At 39.6% G+C, this 23,397-nt stretch overlaps 1 protein-coding gene across 6 annotated transcripts in view; it reads right to left on the minus strand.

Moving 5' to 3' along the window:
• Positions 1-537: 537 nt before the first annotated feature.
• MED14 (mediator complex subunit 14) overlaps positions 538-23,397 on the minus strand; it is an 86,649-nt gene continuing 63,789 nt past the window's right edge. For 4 of the 6 annotated variants that reach the window (XM_078363099.1, XM_078363100.1, XM_078363096.1 and 1 more), the window contains 8 exons: positions 18,820-18,951; positions 16,176-16,358; positions 14,788-15,023; positions 10,796-10,975; positions 10,596-10,703; positions 5,938-6,063; positions 5,363-5,555; positions 538-2,863 (listed from right to left, as the gene is read on the minus strand). In XM_078363099.1, coding sequence (XP_078219225.1) covers positions 2,790-2,863; positions 5,363-5,555; positions 5,938-6,063; positions 10,596-10,703; positions 10,796-10,975; positions 14,788-15,023; positions 16,176-16,358; positions 18,820-18,951 — 1,232 coding nt within the window. In that variant the 3' untranslated portion in view covers positions 538-2,789. The remainder of the gene's footprint in view (positions 2,864-5,362; positions 5,556-5,937; positions 6,064-10,595; positions 10,704-10,795; positions 10,976-14,787; positions 15,024-16,175; positions 16,359-18,819; positions 18,952-23,397) is intronic. The other 2 variants (XM_078363101.1, XM_078363097.1) reach the window with 1 other exon arrangement.

Raw genomic sequence — 23,397 nt, forward strand, 5'->3', positions numbered from 1 at the left:
TCTGTATACTGATTTTATATCAAGAACACTTGGATGATAAATAAATATTAAGGTAAAACATAATAGGCATTTCTTTTGGGGGGAAAAACTATGAAAGGAACAACTTTTTATACTGAAATTGGATCAGAATCCAGGGTAGAAAGTTATAACTTCTTGAATTTATCAAATTAACCACAGTCCAAAGAATGGCTGTCAGTATCCTTTGGCTGAACAGATACTGTGTTAATTAGAACATAGTTATTAGTGGTTCTTAAATTCAAAGTCATATATATTTTAGCTTATGCTTGCACTTAGCTCACTCAGTTAATTTTCAAACATAAGGTGTGGCTCCTGTTATTAACAACTTGACATGTTCTGTTGAAGCTCCCACTTTTCTTCTAATTCCAGTACTTTTATACATTCTGAAATGGCATTTCAGCAGATGGAAAAATGAAGGTGGCAAATCAGGACCAATTTCTTATTTCAAGGTTAAATTAATACTAAACCAGACTATTAACAAAAACGTTTTCATCAAAATTAACTAGAGAGAGTTGGTAGTTCTCTGAAACTTTGTATAAAGTTTATTTATTACTGTAAATACTAAAATCACATTGAAAACACCTTAAAGTTAAGTCCCAACCCAATTATTAGAGAAAATCACTATGGGCATCCAGTCCCTTTGATTGAACCTGCGTAACAAAAGAGGCAAAAGACAGGATTGTGATGAAACTTACTATTCAAAAGTTAAATGTTTTCAAGCTTTAATAAGGTATATATCAATTCCAAGTATCAAGCATAATATAAAAATTCAAATTCATGAGTTTACTCTTAGTAAGCATCAAAAGCAAATTCTGTTCACTGAATCCTATCTTCCTCTTGATTGACACAATGCATTCAGAGATGAGTTATAATTAGGAAAAAAGAGTCCATTGAATGCATCATGTGTAAAAATGCAATTAACATTTCAAAACCACATTAAAAGGGAAAATACCTAAAAAGTTAACTCTTAATAAAATTATTTGAAACAATATTATGCTGCAGATAAAAATACATTTCTTATATATACATGTAGATTTCTACATGAAAGAAAAGATTCAGCTCCAAATAGAAAAGGGCTGACCCTTGATAAAGACATCTTAGATTGCCAAACTGATGTGATTACCACTGTTAAGAACTAAAAACAGAAGGATAAAAAGGTTAAGTTAAAGGAAGGATAAAAGTTTAGTCAGCTGCTCCTGAACAGTGGCAGAGTTGGGTGAGAAGTGGGAGATGAAGGCAGAAACAAGACAAAGAAGAAAGGCAAAGAAGGCCTCAACTCTGATTGAAAATGAGTGGAGAACCAAGCAAAGTTGAGAACAGATATGATACAGTTGCAGTCAGATGCTTGAAACTAGAATTTGGTAGCTGATAGTTATAGAAGCTCAATGAAATCATATTAAAGTGGAATTAGACAAAGCATATACATTTTAATGGAGAAACAGTATTACAGTGACCAGATAACTCGGTATGGTATCATTTAAAAACTTTTCCTAAATAACATGAAGTTGGTAAAAGACCTCTGCATCAGATCATGTTCTTTGAAGCTTAAAAAAGTCCCTGACTGACTAGGAAGACAGCCCAGTGCTCCAAAGAAACTCTGCAGAGATGTATCAGTACTAAAAACTCCATTTGACACTGGACAGGCCCAGAATCCTGGATTCTTCAAAATGAGGAGAATGGACCAGGTTTCTTCCAAGCAAAACATTCTACCATTTTGTTGACAATGAATTAAATTGAGATTGTTTAGAAAAATCCCAATTTTGGTGGGGAAGGCAAGGAGAAGTTAAGCAAGATAAAGAAAGCTCACAGAAACTTCATGCAGGAGTACAGCATTAAAATTCATTGTTTCCTAATTAACGTACGCAGAAGTATTCTGTAAACTGAATTTGCCTGACAGAAAAGTTCCCACATCCTCTTGAGATGACAATGATTGCATGTGGGATCCTATATCAATATGAACCACATACTTTCCTTCTCAAAGACTAAGTTCCTTATTTTTCACCAAATCCTATGTACTGAAAGACAACTGAGGTGCTAAATGTTAACCACTAGTCAACTTAGGAATGTCTGAAGAAAATAAATTAACCTTGACATAAAGAAGATGTTTTTGGTCAAATTTCAGACATGTATTATTAGAAATTAATTACTGGCTCCATTCACCAGGTTAAAGATGAAGGGAGGGCCTAAGCTGTCTCTAGAGTTTATATACACACAAGTGAGTGTCATTGTTTTGTTTTGTTTTTTACCTAATTTTATTAAATATTGCTTCCTTGGGGTGTGTTTATAACAACTCCCAGAACACTTCATGTGAGGATTCAAAGCGGTCATATTAAAATACAGCTTCAATATAAACTTTATCACAGTTTTACAGTATTCAAAAATGACAGACCTGCCTTAAAAAACAAAAGAAAAACCAAAAAAAGGACCATTACACCCAAAACATAAGAAAACAATTAAATAAACAAGTTTGGCATTTCATAACTTTATAGTATAAAACAGAATATTAAATCTATTACTGGCAAACGGACACTGATTTATTTCCTACTTTGAAATGTGTCCCATTTAAACACACTATACAAGTTCATTATACAAAAGACTGATGATCATTTTCATGAAAGAAGTGCACCCTGAAAATTTTTGCCAGTTTAGAATATTTAGCTCTTTAAAAAAAAAAAAAGTTCTTTTCCTTTTTTAAACTGAAGGCTGAATTCAGATTTATTTTTGTTGTTTTGTCTCATCTGTCAGCCTTCCTGGTTTAAAAACAATAGTGTCTATGGACGCCCACCAGGGGGCAGTGTAAGATTAGCCATTAAATCACGAACAGCTGCAAATATTGTGCATTCACCTGCAACAGAGAAAAATGGTCATTAGCTATTCGCAATACAGGAAAGATGATGTTAACACACCGGTGGGGGAAGGGGTAATTAAATCTAAAATTAGTAAGAACTTGAAATATCAAAATAAATTTTAACTGCCCAGATTATTGGGGATTAAGCTGTGGTGTTAAAAGTATCAGATTATATTTGGTTTGGTTTTTTTTTCTCAGGAAGAAACTTGGAGCGAGTCCCAGTTAGGTTTGAATTTAGGAAGATAGGCCTAGAGTTCCTGTTTAGAAATACTGTAGCATTAGATAAGCCTTTGAAGTTGGGCTTTAAGGCTACTGAGTGCTTATGGGCATTTTGGATCTCATAAGAATATCTAGTTTATATCTATGCATTAGTTACAACTTTGGTGGTATCTTTCAAACGTTGCATTAAAGCCCAGATAAAAATGTCTATGACAGCACTGTCCAATAGAACTTTTTGTAATGATGGAAATGTTGTATAAGTGTGCTATAGCTACCAAGAACTTGTAATACAGCTAGTGTGACTGAGGAACTTACTTTAAAGCTTTATTTAATTTTAATTAAATTTAAGCAGCCACATGTTGGCTAGTGGCAGTTACTTACACTGGACAGTGCAAGTCTCTGACATCTATTGTAGTTTTCTCTCAAAATTCAAGGAAATGGTCAACTTCCAGAGTTCGACATTAAAATCAATTAAATACAAAAATAATTTTTCTTAAAAGCACTTCACCAGAAGAGAAGTGATGGGTGTGGGAGGTGGGGTGGGAGACTGAAGTCTGGTGCACCAACAATCCAAAAACAAGACTTGTGGGTGGGGAAGGTGCTGGCAATTCATTCTCTCAACTTCCCCTTTGCTCAAAGAAACCAAATACTCTGCTTCTTGTAAATATTACAGGTATTTAAATATTATAAACCAAAAGCTGGATCCCTTCCTCTAGAGCATGGTCTAACACTGTATACAGTGGCTGAAAGTGGGAGAACTGAAGACCTCATGTGAACCATGGCCTTTCAGCAAAGGGCAGGGTGTGCAGTGATCCTGTGCACTTGAGAAGGTACAGAAAGAAAAGGAAATCCAAAGGTCTGCCCAGTCCAAGGGGGGGGTGCGGCGGGGGAAGGAAAACACTTCCAAAATATCTCAACAATTTCTTAAAAGGAGAAGTGATACTGTTTTTTTAAAAAAACACATTTTCATTATTGATAGGCAGGAAAACTTGCTTGATCCCCAATAGGATCAAAACATTTTTCTTTTAATTTTAAATTCCACAAGACATAATACATAAAAACACATAAGATAATGATAGCCATCTGCTTGTGAAGGAATGGTGTTTATTATCAAGGCTCTACTGGACTGTTACTTTGAGAATTCTGATAGCTTTAAACTTTGATTCTTGAGGATCTATTTTTAGCTGAAAGAAGAGAGAAGTCAAAGGATGAAAGCAGAAAATTTTAAGAAGTAGAAATATTACAACAAAAGCAGCACACCCTTCTCTACTGCCCAGTGTATTCCTTATACACTAAAGTGAGAACTCGTCTATGTATCCAATGTGGGGAAACAAACAGCTACACATATCATTTCTCTTTTGACTCCTAGTTCTAGAAAACTTTGGAGACTGTAGTACCTAAAAATGTTTCAGAGAACAACTTTCCCTCATTTAAAAACATAATTGTTATTTAACTGTTCTAAACAGAGAGATACAGAGAACTTCCTTAATATTAGAAATAAGCAAATTTTAAATTAAAATTTCCTTAGTATTAGAAATGAGCAAAATGGAAGAAAAGTTCTCTTTGCTGAGCTTTGTATTTTGTAACCCCAAATTCAGCACTGCCAGGAGTTACATGTTAAGTGTAGGCTACTCCATTATAGCAGGGTCCTTGTTTATCTTTCTAGAAACATTCTGGTTTCCTCGGAAATGTTCAGTTTGAGAGCTTCATTGTGCACATGGTGAAAAGGTTCACTTGCACCCACCTGACACTTATATAAGAAGCCCAAAAAAGCAGTGATGCCATTTGTATCAGCTTTTATTCTTCACAAAACATTTAGAAGATACAGAACTTTTAATGATATTATTCTATTCATGATTGAAGCATGAAATATGAGAAACCAACATGCATTTCAACTTTGTGATGTACAGAGTGGCAGGTATTGATGGTAGGGCAGGAATTCACAGCCATGGAAAATTCTATCATCCTAACCTAGGGCTTTGTGGCAATGTGTGCTATAAATACAAGCTTCTGGCATTAGCAACTGGGTCAGTCCCAACAGTAAATCACTAACAAAAATAAAGTCCAGGCAGCAGAGAAATGGACAAAACTGAAGAGCCAGTGAGAAAGGAAGAAAGCGACAGGCAGACATTAAGAGAGCCACGGCAACCAGAGCTCTACTACTAGGACTGGGTGGTGGAGTAGGTAAGGAGGGAGAAGAGAAGAGGAGAAAGGGGGGTCTCTCAAAAGAACTTTTACAACATATATGCAATAAAATATTGTCTACTGGTCATGTACCTTGTCGTGGAGGATTCATCTCTGCAAACCTCTTCAGAATGTTGCTGACCATCATGGGAGCAGCAACAGAAGAGTTCTGCTGTCTGGGAATGTCTGCCTGCTGGGTTGTACCTGAAGCCATGTCATAAATGATTGGAACTATAATACTAACAGGTTCTTGGGGAGGGACCGATGTTTTCTGAGTTAGTTGAAGCTGTATACACACAACACACACAAAAAGAATAAAAACATCATAAAGCATCTGTCTAAATGTATAAAAGGTACTATCATTTACTATACTTTCAGATTAAGATAAGCAAGCAAAAGAAAATTATTCATGACAAGAAAAGTGAAAAACAACTGAACGTTATGGTTAAGATGCAACTGCGCTACACAATTACCTAGTTCAATACATTTCTGTTTATTACTAAAGGAACCAGGATCCCATGACATCTATGCTGACAATTAAGGAATCCTGGCCTCTATTTGGCAGCAAGAGATAATTTATACAGTTATCCAAAAGTTGCTCTATTATCCTCACGTGGCTTTTTCCTCAGAAGCTCTGTACATGCACAAATGCTAGGTGGTATACTTACAAAAAATAACATTTTGGATTTCAGCACCACAGCAGGTGTCCCAGGAGGTGCAATCGGCGGTGCACTGGGAGGGATGGTCAGGCAAAACTGAACATTCCATTTGAGCTGTGTTGCCTGGTCAGGGAACTGTTTTGAGGGGGGAAAAATCAAGATAAAGGCATATAAACATTTAAAATCATATTCTAGTATGGGAGTCAGAGAGGTTAGAATTTTATTTTATATCCAATTATTTAACAGAACATAAAAGTTGATAAGCTGCACTTTTTCAAAACAAATATATACATGAAGCTGCTAACTGAAAAATCAACTGTGGATTTTCCCCTTGCTTCCCTCCCACTTTGTTTATTCCTAAGGCCTATGGATTTGGCTTCTGCAGTATCTCTGACATCTATTTCTTCCTCTCTATATTCACTGAGGCCACCATATGCAGGGCTTTATTGCTTCTCCTGTGCTCCCCTAACAGCTCTTCCCAGTGGCTGCCTCTTCCAGTCCATCCTATACCACCATCAGACATATGTCCTACAACATGGTTCTACTCAAGCTCACAAATGTTCAGTGCCATTTAGTGACACATGCTGTCCCCCTACCACCCACAACTAAGGACCAACACCTAGCATTAATGTCCTTCTCAACTGTGCCAATCTAGACTTTGCAGTCCTGTTTCCAACTCTTTCCCTAAACAAACTAGTCAAACTGTGTGACAGATTTTTTAATTACATCCATTGGTGCTTTTTTAGCCACAAAAATATTTACACCTTTAAAAATTCAAATAGATTTCTTTTTGACATAAATAATGTTTCCTACAGCCTCTTAGATCAGAGGCCGAATGTTGAGACTATTAGCAAAAGAACACTGTTGCCCCAATATTTATAGTAAAACGCGAACTAGAAAAAGGAGTGGGGTAGCTGAAGTTACTCAAATCAATGCTAGAAACATTAAAATGAAAAGACCACTGTAAGACTGAAAAACATATCATCTGCCATCTGGATTCCATCTATATAACTGCATACTTTCACAGGAAAGAAGAATTCAAAATCTCCCATTCAGAGAAGATAGATTATTTGATAAATGGGCATCTGAAAAAGTTGGATCCATACCTCCTCACATTTGACACTAAAACAAAATGAGACCCTGTCTCAAAATAAGTAAAATATAATAGATCAAAAATTTAAATAATTTTAAAAAATGAATCCATATCAGTATTAGAAAAAAAAACTTTGGGAGGATTATTTCAAAATCTGGGAGTGAGAAGGTCTAACCATCATACAAAACCAGGAAAACTTAAAAACCAATATTGATACATTTCATTATTTATTTAAAAGAAAAATTTACACAGCTAAACCTACCAAAAGTCAAGTCAAAACACAAATGGCAAACTAGGAAAAAATATGTACAATGAATATCCCAAGGGACTAACTTCCCTAATGTATATACAGAATTCCTACAAATCAAAAGACCTAAAAATCCTACAAACCAGAAAGACCCAAAGTCTTTTAAAGACTAATAAAACTGTTAACAAAGATGTGGGAAACAGCCGGTACTCTCATTGCTGGTGGGAATATAAACTGACATAACCTCTATGGAGAACAATTAGGCAAAATCTACCGAAATTAAAACTATATATAAATATCCTTCGACCCAGCAATACTACAGGTATACTGGCACATCCATAAAAAGGCTCTTTATTGTAGCACTGTTTGTAACAGCAAAATATCAGAAGAAACCAAAATGGCCATCAAATGAGGACTACTTAGCAATTTTAATACATTCATCTAATGAAATACTAAGCTTTGTTAAACAAAACAAAACAAAACAAAGACATCCTTTATACACTGATATGGAAAGATCTCCAAGATTTGTTCAGTGAATAAAGCAAGTTCCTCCTCCATTTCAAGCAATATGGCAGGCTAGATATCCTGGAAATCACTTCTACCACAAACACAAAAAATACTGGGGATGGAAAGCCATCTTTTTATTTTTTATTTTTGAGTCAGAGTCTTGCTCTGTCACCCATGCTGGAGTGCAATGGTGTGATCTCGGCTTACTGCAACCTCTGCCTCCCAGGTTCTAGTGATTCTCTTGACTCAGCCTCCTGAGTAGCTGGAATTATAGGTGCCTGTCACCACACCTGGCTAATTTTTTGTATTTTTAGAAGAGATGGGGTTTCACCACGTTGGCCAGGCTGGTCTTGAATTCTCGACCTTAGGCCTGCTTTGGCCTCCCAAAGTACTGGGATTACAGGCATGAGCTACCACACCCAGCCAAAAGGCATCTTTTTAAATGCTGTTATGGATTGAATTATACACCTGAAAAAGACGTTAAGTCCTAATCCCCAGCACCCATGAATATGATCTTATCTGAAAACCAGGTCTTTGCAGATGCAATCAAATTAAGATGAGGTCATCAGAATGGTCCCTAATCCAATATGACTGCTGTCCTTTTATAAGAAGAGAAGAGACACAGCCAGAGACACACACGGAGAGAACACCATGTGATGACAGAGGCAGACGTTGCAGTGATGAGTCTATAACTAAGGAATATCAAAGATCACTGGAACCAGATGAAGCTAAGAGAAACGCATGGAATAGATCCACCCCTAGAGTCTTTAGAGAGCATGGCTCTGCTGACCCCTTGATTTAGGATTTCTGGCCTCCAGAACTGTGAGAGAATACATTTGTATTATTTTAAGCCACTCAGTTTACGGTAATTTGTTGTAGCAGCCCTAGAAAACTAATACAAATGCAGATTGCGCTATGTAGAAACTAAGGGAAATCCCCAAAGGGCCAAAAACAAACCAAAAAAAGATATTCAGTGCACCGAAGGCAGCTGCTGCACATGGAGAATCCTGCTGTCACTTTGCACTTCAGATTGATAGACTGATTTTTTGGAGATGGAATCTCACTCTGTCAGCCAGGTTGGAGTGCAGTGGCACGATCTCGGCTCACCGCAACCTCTCCCTCCTGGGTTCAAGCAATTCCTGCCTCAGCCTCCCAAGTAGCTGGGACTAGAGGCATGTATCACCACACCTGGCTAATTTTTTTGTATTTTTAGTAGAGAAGGTGTTTCACCATATTGTCCAAGCTGGTCTGGAACTCCTGAGCTCAGGCAATCTGCCCACCTCGGCCTCCCAAAGTGCTAGGATTACAGGCATGAGCCATCGTGTCCAGCCTTTTTTTTTTTTTTTTTTTTTTTTGAGACAGTCTCACTCTGTTACCCAAGCTGGAGTGCAGTGGCATGATCTCGGCTCACTGCAACCTCTGTCTCCCAGGTTCAAGTGATTTTTCTGCCTCAACCTCCCAAGTAGCTGGGATTACAGTTGCCTGTTACAAAAAATTAGCCAGGCGTGGTATTTTTAGTAGAAATGGAGTTTCACCATGTTGGCCAGGCTGGTCTTGAACTCCTGACCTCAGGTGATCTGCCTGCCTTGGCCTCCCAAAGTACTGGGATTACAGGCATGAGCTACCACGCCCAGCCAAAAGGCATCTTTTAAAATGCTGTTATAGATTGAATTGTGCTCCCGGTCTGCACTTCACTTTTAATATCAATTCAGGACACAAAGCCTAGGATCATTAAAGGTGGGGAGTCAGATTTTTTTAAATTATGTGTTATAAATTTATACATGAACCATCTCATAATAAAAATGGGAAAAAAGTACAACACAGGATGTGTAAATGATATCATTTCATTTAAAGTATTTATGAGAAGGCCGGGCACAGTGGCTCATGCCTGTAATCCCAGCACTTTAGGAGGCGAGGTGGGTGGATCACTCGAGCCCTGAAGTCTGAGACAAGCCTAAGCAACATGGCAAAACCCCATCTCTACAGAAAAAAAAAAAAAAATTGAAAAAATTAGCCAGGCATGGTGGTGTGTATCTGCAGCCCCAGCTACTCAGGAGGCTAAGGTGGAAGAATCACCTGAGCACCGAAGGTCGAGGCTGTAGTGAGCCAAGATCGTATCACTGCACTCCAGCCTGGGCATCGGAGTGAGACCCTGTCTCAATCAATCAAAAGTTTATGAGAGCAATGTTATTTGCTTTTATGAATAGACCATCTCTGGAAGGAGAGGCAAGCCATAGTAACTCTGGTTGGCCAGAAGACAGTTGGACAGGGATGGAGGGAACAGGGTTAGCTAGACAGGAACTGACAGGAAATTTCTCACTATATTATCTTGTTTTAAATTCAAAAGATACAACAGAATTGTGTTACCTATTTGAAGATAAGTAAAATTTAAGTTAAAAATTAAGAATTTAAGGCCAGGCGCGATGGTTATGCCTGTAATCCCAGCACTTTGGGAGGCTGAAGTGGACGATCACAAGGTCAGGAGATCGAGACCATCCTGGCTAACACAGTGAAACCCTGTCTCTACTAAAGATACAAAAAATTAGCTGGGCATGGTGGCATGCACCTGTAGTCCCAGCTACTTGGGAGGCTGAGGCAGGAGAATCGTTTGAATCCGGGAGGTAGAGGTTGCGGTGAGCTGAGATCATTGCACTCCAGCATAGGCAACAGAGCAAGACTCAAAAAAAAAAAAAAAAAAAAAGAATTTAAGAGAAAAATAGAAGAAACTACATAGATGGGTGGAAACCAATAAACACTGCTCCCACCAAGTCTAACCTCCTCAAAGAAACCTTGCTAGAAATGTGTATCTCTGTAACTTACCAGCTCCAGCTTCATAATGTGCACACAATCCCTCAGAATGTGTGTAGGAGCTCCTAATAACTTGGTGAAGGCTATTAACGTATTAGCTTTAAATGGTGGTCCTGCAACCTACAGGGAAAATAAAGCAAGTTACTCTTCATTCTACCTTAACTATTCTGTTTCATTAATTATATTCAAATTATGCATTATTAAACACATACTCTTGTTTCAAAGAATTTCTCCAAAACTTGAAGCTCATCAGGTTTCCACTGTCCTGCATTTTCAGGTGTCACTTTTAGCTGAAGTGTCTGGTTGGTTTTGGGACTAAGGGCTACTCTGCATTTCAGGGCATCCGTCTTAAACATGATCACTCCAGGTTCGTTGGAATTGATCAGCTGCAGCTGCAAAACAAGGATGCATCAAATTAACATGTAAGTCAAAAAGAAAATGATGTTACTGAGAGAACTGTTCCAAAAGAAAAACCACTAAGTTGATACCTATTCCAAAACAAAGGCAGCTACAGCATTGACCATCAACTGCTAGCAACACTGCAAAAACAGGTATGATCAGACATTATGTGCCTCTTGATGGAAGAACGTAATACTACCTATGAAGTATTCTTGTAAAACAGCATCAAAAAACTTGAGCCTGAATTCATTCAGTAGCTTGATCTAGAGGACTGACCAATGTGATAGAAAACACAGGGATCAAAAAAAAAAAAATCAGTGATTCCAAATTGTATAAGGATAAAGAAAAAGAACTAGAGGGGGGAACCAAAAGTTTGAAGGGGATTTAGAAAAACTTATTTGGGTTCTGATTCAAAGTGTAAAAAATGAGACAACCTGGGAAATCTGGATATTAACTAGATATGTGATGATAAAGAAATGTTTTCTTTAGGTATGAGAATGGTGTGTGTTTTTTTCTTTTTTTCAAAGAGTCTATACCTTTTAGAGACACATGCAAAAATTTTTATTGAGGAAATTAGGTCTGAGATTTGCTGTGAAACAATCTAGGGGGATGAGTTACAGATGAAACAACACTGATATGAGTTAACAGCTAGAGGTGGGTGATGAGAGCACAGAAGTTCATTATACTGTTCTACTCCTGTATATGCTGAACATTTTCTACAATATTTTTTTTTAAGTGGCACATTAGAAAAAAAGAATACAGAGTACAATTACAAAAGGTTAGATCTGGATTAGGCTCTTATTCCAGCCAAGGGGTTGACAAACATTTTCTGTAAAGTGCTATGTAGAAAAAGTTGCAGGTTTTATGTACTATACGGTCTCTGTCACAACTATTCAATGTTGCCACCATAGCTGAAAGCAGCTCTAGACCATACATAAATGAACAGGTATGGCTGCGTTCCAATGAAACTTTATTTACAAAAACAGGTGGTGAGAAGGACATAGCACCAGGGGCCATAGTTTAGCAGATTATGTTGATTATGCACCTGAGCAAAATGAAGCCAAAGAGCTGAAAGCTTACATAGATGGTAAGTGGCATAGCTGAGCTAGATCCCAGGTCTGATGATTACCATTTTGAATGCTAACTTTAGTTTTTTTTTTTTTTTCTTTTGAATGCTGATTTATTAAAAAACATTTCCCCACCAAATCTTAATGTAAAGGTTGCAAAATGGCTTCACACCAAGCATGGAGTATTTTAAACATTCACCATTTTTAGTTCTTTATTTATTTTATTGTACTTTAGGTTCTGGGGAACATGTGCAGATCATGCAGGATTGTTGCATAGGTACATACCTGGCAAGGTGGATTGCTGCTTCCATCCCATCACCTATATCTGGCATTTCTCCCCACGTTATCCCTCCCCACCATCCCCACCCCCTGCTGTCCCTCCCCTAGCCCCCCAACCAACAAACCCCAGTGTGTGATGCTCCCCTCCCTGAGTCCATATGTTCTCATTGTTCAACACCCACCTATGAGTGAGAACATGTGGTGTTTGGTTTTCTGTTCTTGTGTCAGTTTGCTGAGAATGATGGTTTCCAGAATTCATCCATGTCCCTACAAAGGACATGAACTCATCATTTTTTATGGTTGCATAGTATTCCATGGTGTATATGTGCTATGTTTTCTTTGTCCAGTCTATCACTGATGGGCATTTGGACTGGTTCTAGGTCTTTGCTATTGTAAACAGTGTCACAATGAACATACATGTCCATGTGTCTTTATAATAGAACAATTTATAATCCTTTGGGTATATACCTAGCAATGGGATTGCTGGGTCAAATGGAATTTCTATTTCTAGATCGAAGTACAGTGTCACGATCTCGGCTCAATGCAACCTCTGCCTCTTCGGTTCAAGCGATTCTCCTGCCTCAGTCTCCCGAGTCGCTGGAATTACAGGCATGTGCCACTATGCCCAGCTAATTTTTGTTTTTGTTTTTTTGAGACAGAGTCTCGCTCTGTCTGCTCAGGCTGGAGTGCAGTGGCACGATCTTGGCTCACTGCAACCTCTGCTTCCCAGGTTCAAACAATTCTCATGCCTCAGCCACCCAAGTAGCTGGGATTATAGGCACGTGCCACCACGCCAGACTAATTTTTCTATTTCTAGTAGAGATGGAGTTTAACCATGTTGGTCAGGCTGGTCTCGAACTCCTGGGCTCAAGTGATCCACCTGCCTCATTCTCCCAAAGTGCTGGGATTACAGGAGTGAGTCACCGTGCCTGGCCCTTGCATTTTTCAGTAGAGATGGGGTTTCACCATGTTGTCCAGGCTGGTCTCAAACCTCTGATCTCAAGTGATCCACCCACCTCGGGTCTCCCAAAGTGCTGGGATTACAGGCGTGAGCCACCAAGCCTGGCCTAAACATTCACCATTTTGACTACCTCATTAATACATGCATCTACCAATAATAATAGTAATTACAAATAATGAATAGCTATTGAATGCCAAGACATTATATTAAGGGCTTTACATGAAATATCTCAAATTCCCACAACTGGTATCAGTTAGGTAAATACTATTATCTGAAGAAATTTGCCCAAGCCCACATTAACAGGTAGTATCACTGGCTACAAACTCAGGCAGCCTGACTCTAGAACTGGTGCTTTCAACTATAAACTATCTCCTAAGGCTATCACCATAGGATAAGGTAGAAGTCTTCTGTCTACATGAGTTTTTAAAATTTCAATTGTTCATGTATCTATTTTTTTTTGAGACAGAGTCTCACTCTGTTGCCCAGCCTGGAATGTGGTGGCACGATCTCAGCTCACTGCAACCTCCACCTCCCAGATTCAAGAAATTCTCCTGCCTCAGCCTCCCGAGTAGCTGGGATTACAGGCATGCATCACCATGCCTGGCTAATTTTTGTGTTTTTTAGTAGAGATGGGGTTTCATCATGTTGCCCAGGCTGGTCTTGAACTCCTGACCTCAAGTGGTCCACCTCAGCCTCCAAAGTGTTGGGATTACAGGCGTAAGCCATGGTGCTCATCCTGTTCACATATCTAAAAAGCAGTTTTCATCCTTGTAACCATAAATAATTTTCTTTAAAGAATTTTTTTCTATTTTTATTTTTATTATTTTAGAGAAAGAGTCTCACTTGATCACGCAGGATAGAGTGTAGCAACATGATCACAGCTCGCCGTAACCTGGAACTCTTGGTCTCAAGCAATCCTCCTGCTTCAACCTCCTAAGTAGCTAGGACTACAGGTGCATGCCTGCTAATTTTTAAAATTTGTAGAAAGAGGGTCTTGCTATGTTGCCTAGGGTGGTCTGGAACTCTTGGGCTCAAGTGAGCCTCCTGCCTCAGCCTTCCAAAGTGCTGGGATTACAGGTGTGAGCCACCGCGCCCAATTATTTTATTTCAATAAAGACTGAGACTCAAAATGAGCCTGCCTGCATGGGCACTCCAGCAGGCAAATAATTACTGATATGCTGTTCTCTGCAAGGTTGGATCCTGTGCACATCAGTCGTACGTGCTGCAGAGACCTATCTCAAGTTTCATGTTCGCCACATCACATAAAAGCCACAGCACAGCAAACTGTATAATGCAGAAATATGTTAACATAAGAATGGAAAAGAAAATAATGGAGTCCATTTTTAATGCCAGGGTAGGGTGAAAAGGACATTTCTAACAAGCTTGTTACAGGAGGGAAGGTAAAGGAATGTCACATTTGTTCAGATCCTATCCTGTAGGACAATTGAGCATTTTACCCTTAACAATCACCACGTAGAAGGTCACTAAGTCCGCATACCGTTTCTTGTTGAATAATTCTTTGAAGATGCCGTCTCATGATGACTGATCCAAGGAATCTCTCAAGTGGAGAACAAAGGTAACTACCTGCCAGACCAGGCACGAGGCCTGGCGTTGGAGAGGGCAGCAGCAAAATGTTCAAGGCACTGTGAGTGAGGATGGTAGGTATGGATGCCGCCCAAGAGCGCTGAGGTAGTTTACGAGGTGGAGGCATGTTCGTTGGCATTGTTTGGGAACCTTTTGGGAAGGAAGACACGTTATGTCATTTACAAACACATACTATCTCATTGCTTCCTGTTTTGCTTTCATCACAAATCTGTGATGTTCTAAATCAATCTGTACTGTTTTAATCACTCTTTATGGTGTAACAATCATATATCAACAATCTGTTAGCCAAAATGGCCACTATTTTTCTCCTTCTTATAACCAGGCCCCTTGCAATGTGACTTTGTAGCAACTCCTTTAATGGGTGGACTCTATTTCTCCACCTGAAACCTGGCTGGTCTAGTGACTTGCTTCTGGCCAACAGAATGTGATGGAAGTGACACTGGGCTAGTTGTAAGCCTAGGCTTCTACTCCCTGCCTTAAAACCCTGTTGAGCCACCATGTGAACAAGCCTCCGATCAAGTGTGAAAACAGACAAAGCAGAGAGAAACCTTGCCATCTTAGATGAGCTAGTCCCAAACCAACCTGACAGCTGACTACAGACACATGAGTGAGCTGCCCAGCAGAGCCTGAAAGAATCACTCAGCTGTGCTCAGCATAAACTGCCAACCTGCAGAATTGTGAACCAATATATAATGATCATACATTGTTTTAAGCCACTAAATGTTATGTAGCGAAAGCTAACCAATAAAGAGGTACAATTCTCTTCTGTGTTAATGTGTGTGATATTGTGAAATATATATTTGATCTTTGTCCCAGCTTCTGGCATACAAATTCTAAAATTTTTGGAGTCTTCAAAGTGGTTAAGTATCCTTTTGTATTCTAATGAGATGGCTGATGGCTGGCAGCCCCTAGATGGCTTCAGGAAGGGGGCTGATCACAGGAAAGACAAGGCACAATTAGAGGGTTGGTAGTTTCAGCCCCATCCCCAAAGCTGATCACCAGTGGCCAGTGATTTAATCAATAATACCTACGTGATGAAACTTCTGTAAAAACCCAACAGGACAGAGTTTGGACAACTACCAGATAGCCAAACATGTGGAGGTTTACAGAGGACAAGGAAACTCCACTCCCCCTATGCATCTCTTCATCTGCATCCTTTGTAATATCCTTTAAGTATCACCTCTTAAAAAGTAGGTCATGACTTTCAAATGTGAGGATGGAACAAAATAGGACACTTTGGGCTATACTAAAAAAGGACATAAAAATGTTGATGATACTCACTTGCTCCAGCTCGAGGGGAATGAGAAGCATCTGGAACCGGAGAATGTAATGAGGGGTTGGCTGGTGACATTCCAGGCATGCGTGTTGCTGGTGAGGGGCCAGACACTTGAGGAGATCCTGGCCAGTTCCCTGCTCGTCCACTTGGTGACACCATAGTGTATGGGGAACTAGGGTCAAGAGTTCCTATAAAAAAGTAAACAAATGATTCTCAAAACCTGTCTTTTAATAACTGAAAATTATTTGACAGCATAGCTTGCTTGATGTGTGTTAACATGTCATGCCTGAATCTCTATTTTGTGTAAGTTACAACATAATACAAAAATTAGAAAAATAAAAAGACTGAGAAAGGATAAAATTTACCTTCACAAAAGCTTCAATGTATGTAACATGTAACAAAGTATGCTACTATATGCAAGAAAATATTAAGCAAACAATCTCAAGAGTTCCTTTAAAGGCAGAATTATTATACTTTTAAACCAACTTTGACAAGCTAAATTTTCATTTTACTCAAAGTAGAATGAAAAGGAAATGTTCCATATTCTTTACATAGGCCACGTCAACTAAGAAATGAACCAAGACTCAAGTTTTGAAAGCAGCAACTTCCTGAACAATTTGATATTTAAATTTAATCCTCCATTGGTATCCACGAAGATATTCAAAAATTTAAAAAAATTTCATCCTCCAGATGCCTTCAACATATTATTGATATATCTTTGTAGCCAAATGACAAACTGAAAAAATACTTTTACCATGTATATATCAGAGAGTAAATGGTCTTTACTTTCTTACAAATGGGTAAGAAAAATCACAAGAACATAGGCAAAGCATATATAACTGGGAGGAATAAAATAAGAAACACCAAGGACCAGCCAGGCATGGCGGCTCACACTTGTAATCCCAGTACTTTGGGAGGCTGAGATGGTGGACTGCTTGAGCCCAGGAATTCAAGACCAGACCGGGCAACATGGCAAAACCCCATCTCTACAAAAAAAAACACACAAAAACTAGCCAGGCGTGGTGGTGCACACCTGTAGTCCCAGCTACTTTGCCAGGGAGGGGGCTGAGGCAAGAGGATCATTTGAAACTTGTGCTACTGCACTACAGACTAGGTAACAGAGTGAGACCCTGTCTTTTTTTTTTTTTTTGAGATGAAGTCTCTCCCTCTGTTGCCCAGGCTAGAGTCCAGTGGTGTGATCTCAGCTCACAGCAACCTCGGCCACCCGGGTTCAAGCGATTCAGCTGCCTCAGCCTCCTGAGTAGCTTGGATTACGGGCACGCACCACCACGCCTGGCTAATTTTTGTATTTTGAATAGAAATGGGGTTTCACCATGTTGGTTAGGCTAGTCTCGAACTCCTGACCTCATGATCCACCCGTCTCGGCATCCCACAGTCCTGGGATTACAGGCATGAGCCACCGCACCCAGCCCGAGACCCTGTCTCAAAAAAAAAAAAAAAACAGCCAAACCCACCCCCCATCAAAAAACAAAGACCAACCAAAAAGGGTTCAATTAACTTCACTAACAAAGAAACATATTAAACAATAAGATACAATTTTTCACCTGTCGAAATGGCCAAGATTTTTAAAAATATGTAATAGCCCCTGCTGGCAATGATGCAGGATAACAGACATTCTTGAATGGGGAATTGGTACAGCCTTTCAGATGCAGTTTGCAATACGTTTCAAAGGCTTTAGAATTTCTCAAACCCCTTGAGACAACAATTCCACTTCTGGAACTTACTTAAGGAAATAATCATGGATGCGAGCACAGACGACACCATTTTTAATTGTGGGAAAAAATGGAAATGTTCTAAATGTATAACAATAGGAAAGCAGTTAAGTCATGGTATGCCCAGACAAGGGAATATTACGAAGCCATATGGTATGATGATGTGGAGTTTTTACTGACAGAAATGTTCCTGCAAATATTAATAGCAAAAAGTAAAATCCCAGGTGCTACACAGCTTAAAAACTGAGGAACCTGTGTATGTTCTATGGCATGATACTCATGATATATTAAGGGAAAAATGGCACTGAACACTGTACAGTATGCTGTCCTGTGTGTAAACAAGAGGGGAAAGAACACTTGCATGTATTTGCTTATGTATGCATAAAACAGCTCTGCAAGAATGTATAAATGTTTCTGGGAAGAGGAACTAGGTAGGTGGTTGGTGGAATAAAAAGGAAACATTTCACTGACTACTTGTTCTATGCTTTATCTAGTTGCATCAATTCAAAATAAAATTTTTGAGTTAAAATCCAAGTCTCAAAACAATTCATATGTTAGGGTATCCAATTGAGGGGGGCAAGGGCAGGTATTTGAGTGGGGAGACAAGCAGCTGGGTAGAGGGCAAGCAAGAGTAACAGACACGTGACAGGGCAGGCAAGCAGGACATGTGTGACAGGAAGGGCAAGGCAGAGCAATGGAGACAGCAAGGGAGAGTCCAAGGCAGAGACAAACTCACTGGTCATTACCTCTGTGTAGTGGGATTAGATAAATTTGATTTTCCTTTTGCTTGAGCAATATTTTTGCTACTTCCTCAACAACAAACAAGTTATTAATTTTGCAATGAGAAAATTTACTCAATAAAAATTATTTTCACATCAAGCTCTTATGCTATATCAATTTCCATGTATGGACTCACCATGTGGACTAGCAAAACTGGCCCCTGGTCCTATTGAGATTCCATGCGAGGATGGGGGAGGAGTTGGAACAAATGACGCTGGTGATGGGGCTCTCAAAGCCCCACTGGGGGAGCTGGCAGCATGCAGATTTCCTAATAAAGGAAAATAATTATAGATAATCTTGCAGGACACACTTTATGTCCTGTCCAAGGACCCCAAGTTAAAAATCTTCCTACGATCTAAAGAAACAAGTAGTAAAGCTCCCATATATATAACATAGAGAAAAACTGGCAAGATTTCATTATCGAAAGAGAGTGTTCAATTCTATGGACCCAAATTCTAGCTCTTATATTGACAGATTAAAAAAAAATCCAGTGTACTTTTTATTCAGTTATGCACTCATTCATCGAGAAGGCCTGAATGCCAACTTCATAACAAGCACTGTTCTAGGCATTGGGGATGCAGCAGTTAACAAAAGAGACTAAAGTTCCTGCCCTCACAAAGCTTATATTCTAATAGAATGAGAAAGACAAGTATCTGTCAGGTAAGCGCTATGGAAAAAAATACAGCAGGGTAAGGGGACAATATCGCGTAGTGAAGGAGGTGAATACTGTTCTTTATATAAGCAATCAGAAAAGACCTCTCTAAGGAAGGGGCATGTGACCTGAGATGTGAAGAAAGTGAAGGACAAGACATGAAAATACCCAGGGGATGAGATATTCCAGCCAAACAGATGTGCAAATGCCCCAAAGGTGGAAGCAGTTATAAATAACAGGGAGGAAGCCAGTGTGGCAAGAATAGAGTGAACGAGCAGGGCAGTGGGAAAAGAGGACACCAGGGAGGCTGGAGGAAAAGGGGTGGATCCCGGATCACATGGGGACTTGTGGGCCACTCTAAGGACTTAGGGTTTACCCTGAATGAATGGGAATCCAATGCAGAGTTTGGAGCGGAAATCATGGACGAACTTCTGTCTCAGAAGTATCACTCTAGCTGCTGTGGGACAGACTACAGAGCAAGGGTAGGGGTAGGGACAGGAAAACCAGTTAGAAACGACTGCAATAATTCAGCTGAGAGAGGACGAGTAGCTTGGGTAAAGGTGGCAGACTATGGTAGTGAAAAGTGGTTGGATTCTGGGTAAATTGTGAAAATCAAGCTGACAGTATTTGGTAAATGACCAAATATGGGTATGAAAGAAAGGGACATCCAGCATGACTCAAAGAGCTTTGGCACAAGTCACAGGAAGGAAGGGCCTGCCATTTACTGAGCTGGGGTGTCTATGGGAAGAGGAGCACTGGGGCAGTGAAGAGATCCGGAGTTTAGTTTCGGCCATGCTGAGTTTCAGGTGTCTACCAGACATTACATGGAAATGATGCAGAGTAGGCAGCTAGAAAATACAATACTAAGGCCAGGAGTTAGAGACCAGCCTGGCCAACATGGTGAAATCCTATCTCTACTAAAAATACAAAATTAGCCAGGCACAGCGGCACATGCCTGTAATCCCAGCTACCCAGGAGGCTGAGGCAGGAGAATCGCTTGAACCCGGGAGGTGGAGGTTGCAGTGAGCTGAGATCGCATCATTGCACTCTAGCCTGAGTGACAGAGCAAGACTCTGTCTCCAAAAAAAAAAAAAGCTAGACTTAGGGAGAGACTGAGATTGGAGATATAAAAAACAGGGAAATGTTAACTTATTTAAAGCCACAGGACTAATTTTAATTTAGGATTATGAAAGGGCAAACTATGGCTACCAAAACAATGAGTAAATGCAACATTTAAACACTTGCTACATTATCATAATTATCTTTAACATCAGCATGTTTTAAATTCTCTACTATAGCAGTCTCCAGCATATCCACAGGGGATGTTCCAAGAGCCCCCAGTGGATGCTTGAAACCTCAGATAGTATTGAAACCTGTTTTTTTTCCCTATATACATAGATGACAAAGTTTAATTTACAAATTAAGCATTGTAAGAAATTAACAATAACAGTAAAATAGAATACTCTTAGCAGTAGGTTGTAATAAAAGTTATGTGAATATGGTATCTCTCTGTCTCTAAATATCTTATTGTACTGCACTTGCTCATTTTTGGTCTATAGTTCACCTCAGGCAACTAAAACCTCGGAGGGCAATAAGCGGGGTGGGGACTGTACTATGTGAGATAATTTCATATTTTTGTGTTCTGTAATACCTAAAGCACTGCCTTATATTCGATCAGTATGTTGATCAACCTGACTAACCTTTAAGTGTTTGTTTACTTACTTAGCTGGGTATCTGGACAAGTGACCTAACTTCTCCATGTCTCACTTTTCCTTCATAAAACGGGAATAACAATAGGACCTACACCACAGGTTTGCTGTGAGGATTAAATGGATAAAGTGCTTAGAATAGAGCTGGGCACATAGTACTGTATGCTTGTCTACTACTATAATTATTTCCAAATATTTTTCTCTTCCTACTACACAAAAACAATGTCAGCTCATATCCTAAAGACACACTCCCATGGAGTTCTACAACCCAGTTTCTCCTGTTTTGCCTACTTCCTCCCTAGCTGCTGCTTCCCCACTCACTGACCACTGGTATTCCTAGGGGCTGACTCAATCACCCACTTGGGGTTCACTGACCCTAGACACAACAACAACAACTTCCAAGTCTTCATCTGTACTCCAGCCAACTCTGATGGGCCATAGGCTCATACAGCCAACTGCCTACTGGACATCTTGACTTAGGAATCTCTGGGGAGTTGTAAAATCAACAGGTTCAAGAGAACCACCTGCTCCTTTCTCTGTGAAATCTGCCCATCCACCACTCTTGTCACTTTCAGTTGTACAAATTTAACTCAGACTAAAGTCCAACAATGGCTTCCTATTTACCCATACAATAGAGGCCAAAACCTTGAACAGAGCTCTGTCTCTCCACACACCAGCCATTTGGAACAGTCTACCATCTTCTGGGAGTTCAGACTCCACACACCCTGCACAGTCTGCCTGAGAGATCCTCCTCGTCCATGTCCCTGCATCTGGGAAACTCTGACCTATCCTTCAAGTCTCAGCTTAAGCAGTGTCGAAAGGAGGGAGGCAAAAAAGCCATTCCCAGGAAAGAAACAATCGAAACCCCCTTATTGAATGCTCTTTCAAAAGTCCAAGTGACCCTTTTTGTAACACTTATCATACCTGGCATTACAGATGAAGAGTGTTTATCTAGGAATCTAAGTAGAGGAAGCACACCCCACCCCCTAAATAAAAGCGAATTTAAAGACTTAAAATGAGGATCTATTTTTTTAAAAACACCACCACTGAAGTAATGTGAAGAGTAATATAAAGAGCAATATGAGTGGCTATGTATGAGATGTGGTAGGGGTGGGATCTGCCAGGGTATGAGTTCCTAGGCAGTGCGGGATGTTGAGCAGCCGAATTTGGGCAACAAGACAGATTACAATGGGCTGGTGGTCAGAGGCATTTGTCGTGTGCCATGCCCCAGGCTAAACACTTTATATGAACTATTGCATTCAATTCTCACGACATCTCTATGGAAAAGGTTTTATATTATTCTCATTTTACAAATGGAATTAGCTACTGAATAAGTGATGTCACTGTATCTCCCACCTGCAGGTTAACAGATTCTACTGGTCAATACAAATTTCTCATATACAGACACACATATACATACATAAAAGAACTTCTTTTGCATTTTGTAAAGGAGGAAAGTATGCACTGCAAATTCTGCTTTTCACAGTGTGAACTTAAAAGCAGATGTATTTGTTGGGTTTATTACTTAAAAATCAGGATTTAATTTGGTTTTGTCCTGTTTTCTGATAAGCCTGAATGCCCTCAGTACAAAACTACTTACTGCATTCTTTAGTTGACTGGACTGATATAGTTATAGTACATAAAAGGTTTTATTGTGCATGCTTTTAAAAGTAATTAAATTTCTTACATTTTTTATCCTATATTACATATCACATCTTTTATGCTAAAAGTTTCTTTGAAAACCCATCATTATGCTCTGGAAATATTACTAGGACCTAGTAGGCAAGGGTCATTCTCCCCAGGAAATCTGATGACCTATCTTTCTGCTAGATGATAAGCTCAAGAACAGGGCTGGTATCTGGTTCACCACTGAATCACCAGCACTAGGCAGCAGTTGGCACAGACCAAGTGCTCAAGAGATACCACTGAATCATTCAGTTAAAAGCAAACATTTGGCATTCTCAAGCACTTTTACAGTGCACTTCATGGGGCTGCCAACAAAGCCATTATGTCTGGACAAGCAGGCTATGCACTGCCTAACTCTGGAGCTTGGGGGCAGGCCACCCTTCACCTTTCCATGGCTTAACAAACTTTTTCTGTAAAGGGTTGTTGTGGTGGGAAGGCAGCCATAGATACTACATAGACAAGTGTGGCTTCATTCCAGTGAAACTTAATTTACAAAAACAAGTGGCAGGCAGGATTTGGCTCATAGTAGAGTCTGTCAACCTGTAGCATAGATCATATTGTGATTAGTACTCCCCTGGAGTTGTGCTGTGAGTCTGGTTCTAGGTGACACCTCCATTTAATGTAAGCCTTTTAACATGCTCCTGAGCCTGGACACAGACTTCACAAA

The sequence above is a fragment of the Callithrix jacchus genome, chromosome X (assembly GCF_049354715.1).
Source record: "Callithrix jacchus isolate 240 chromosome X, calJac240_pri, whole genome shotgun sequence".
Taxonomy (NCBI): domain Eukaryota; kingdom Metazoa; phylum Chordata; class Mammalia; order Primates; family Cebidae; genus Callithrix; species Callithrix jacchus.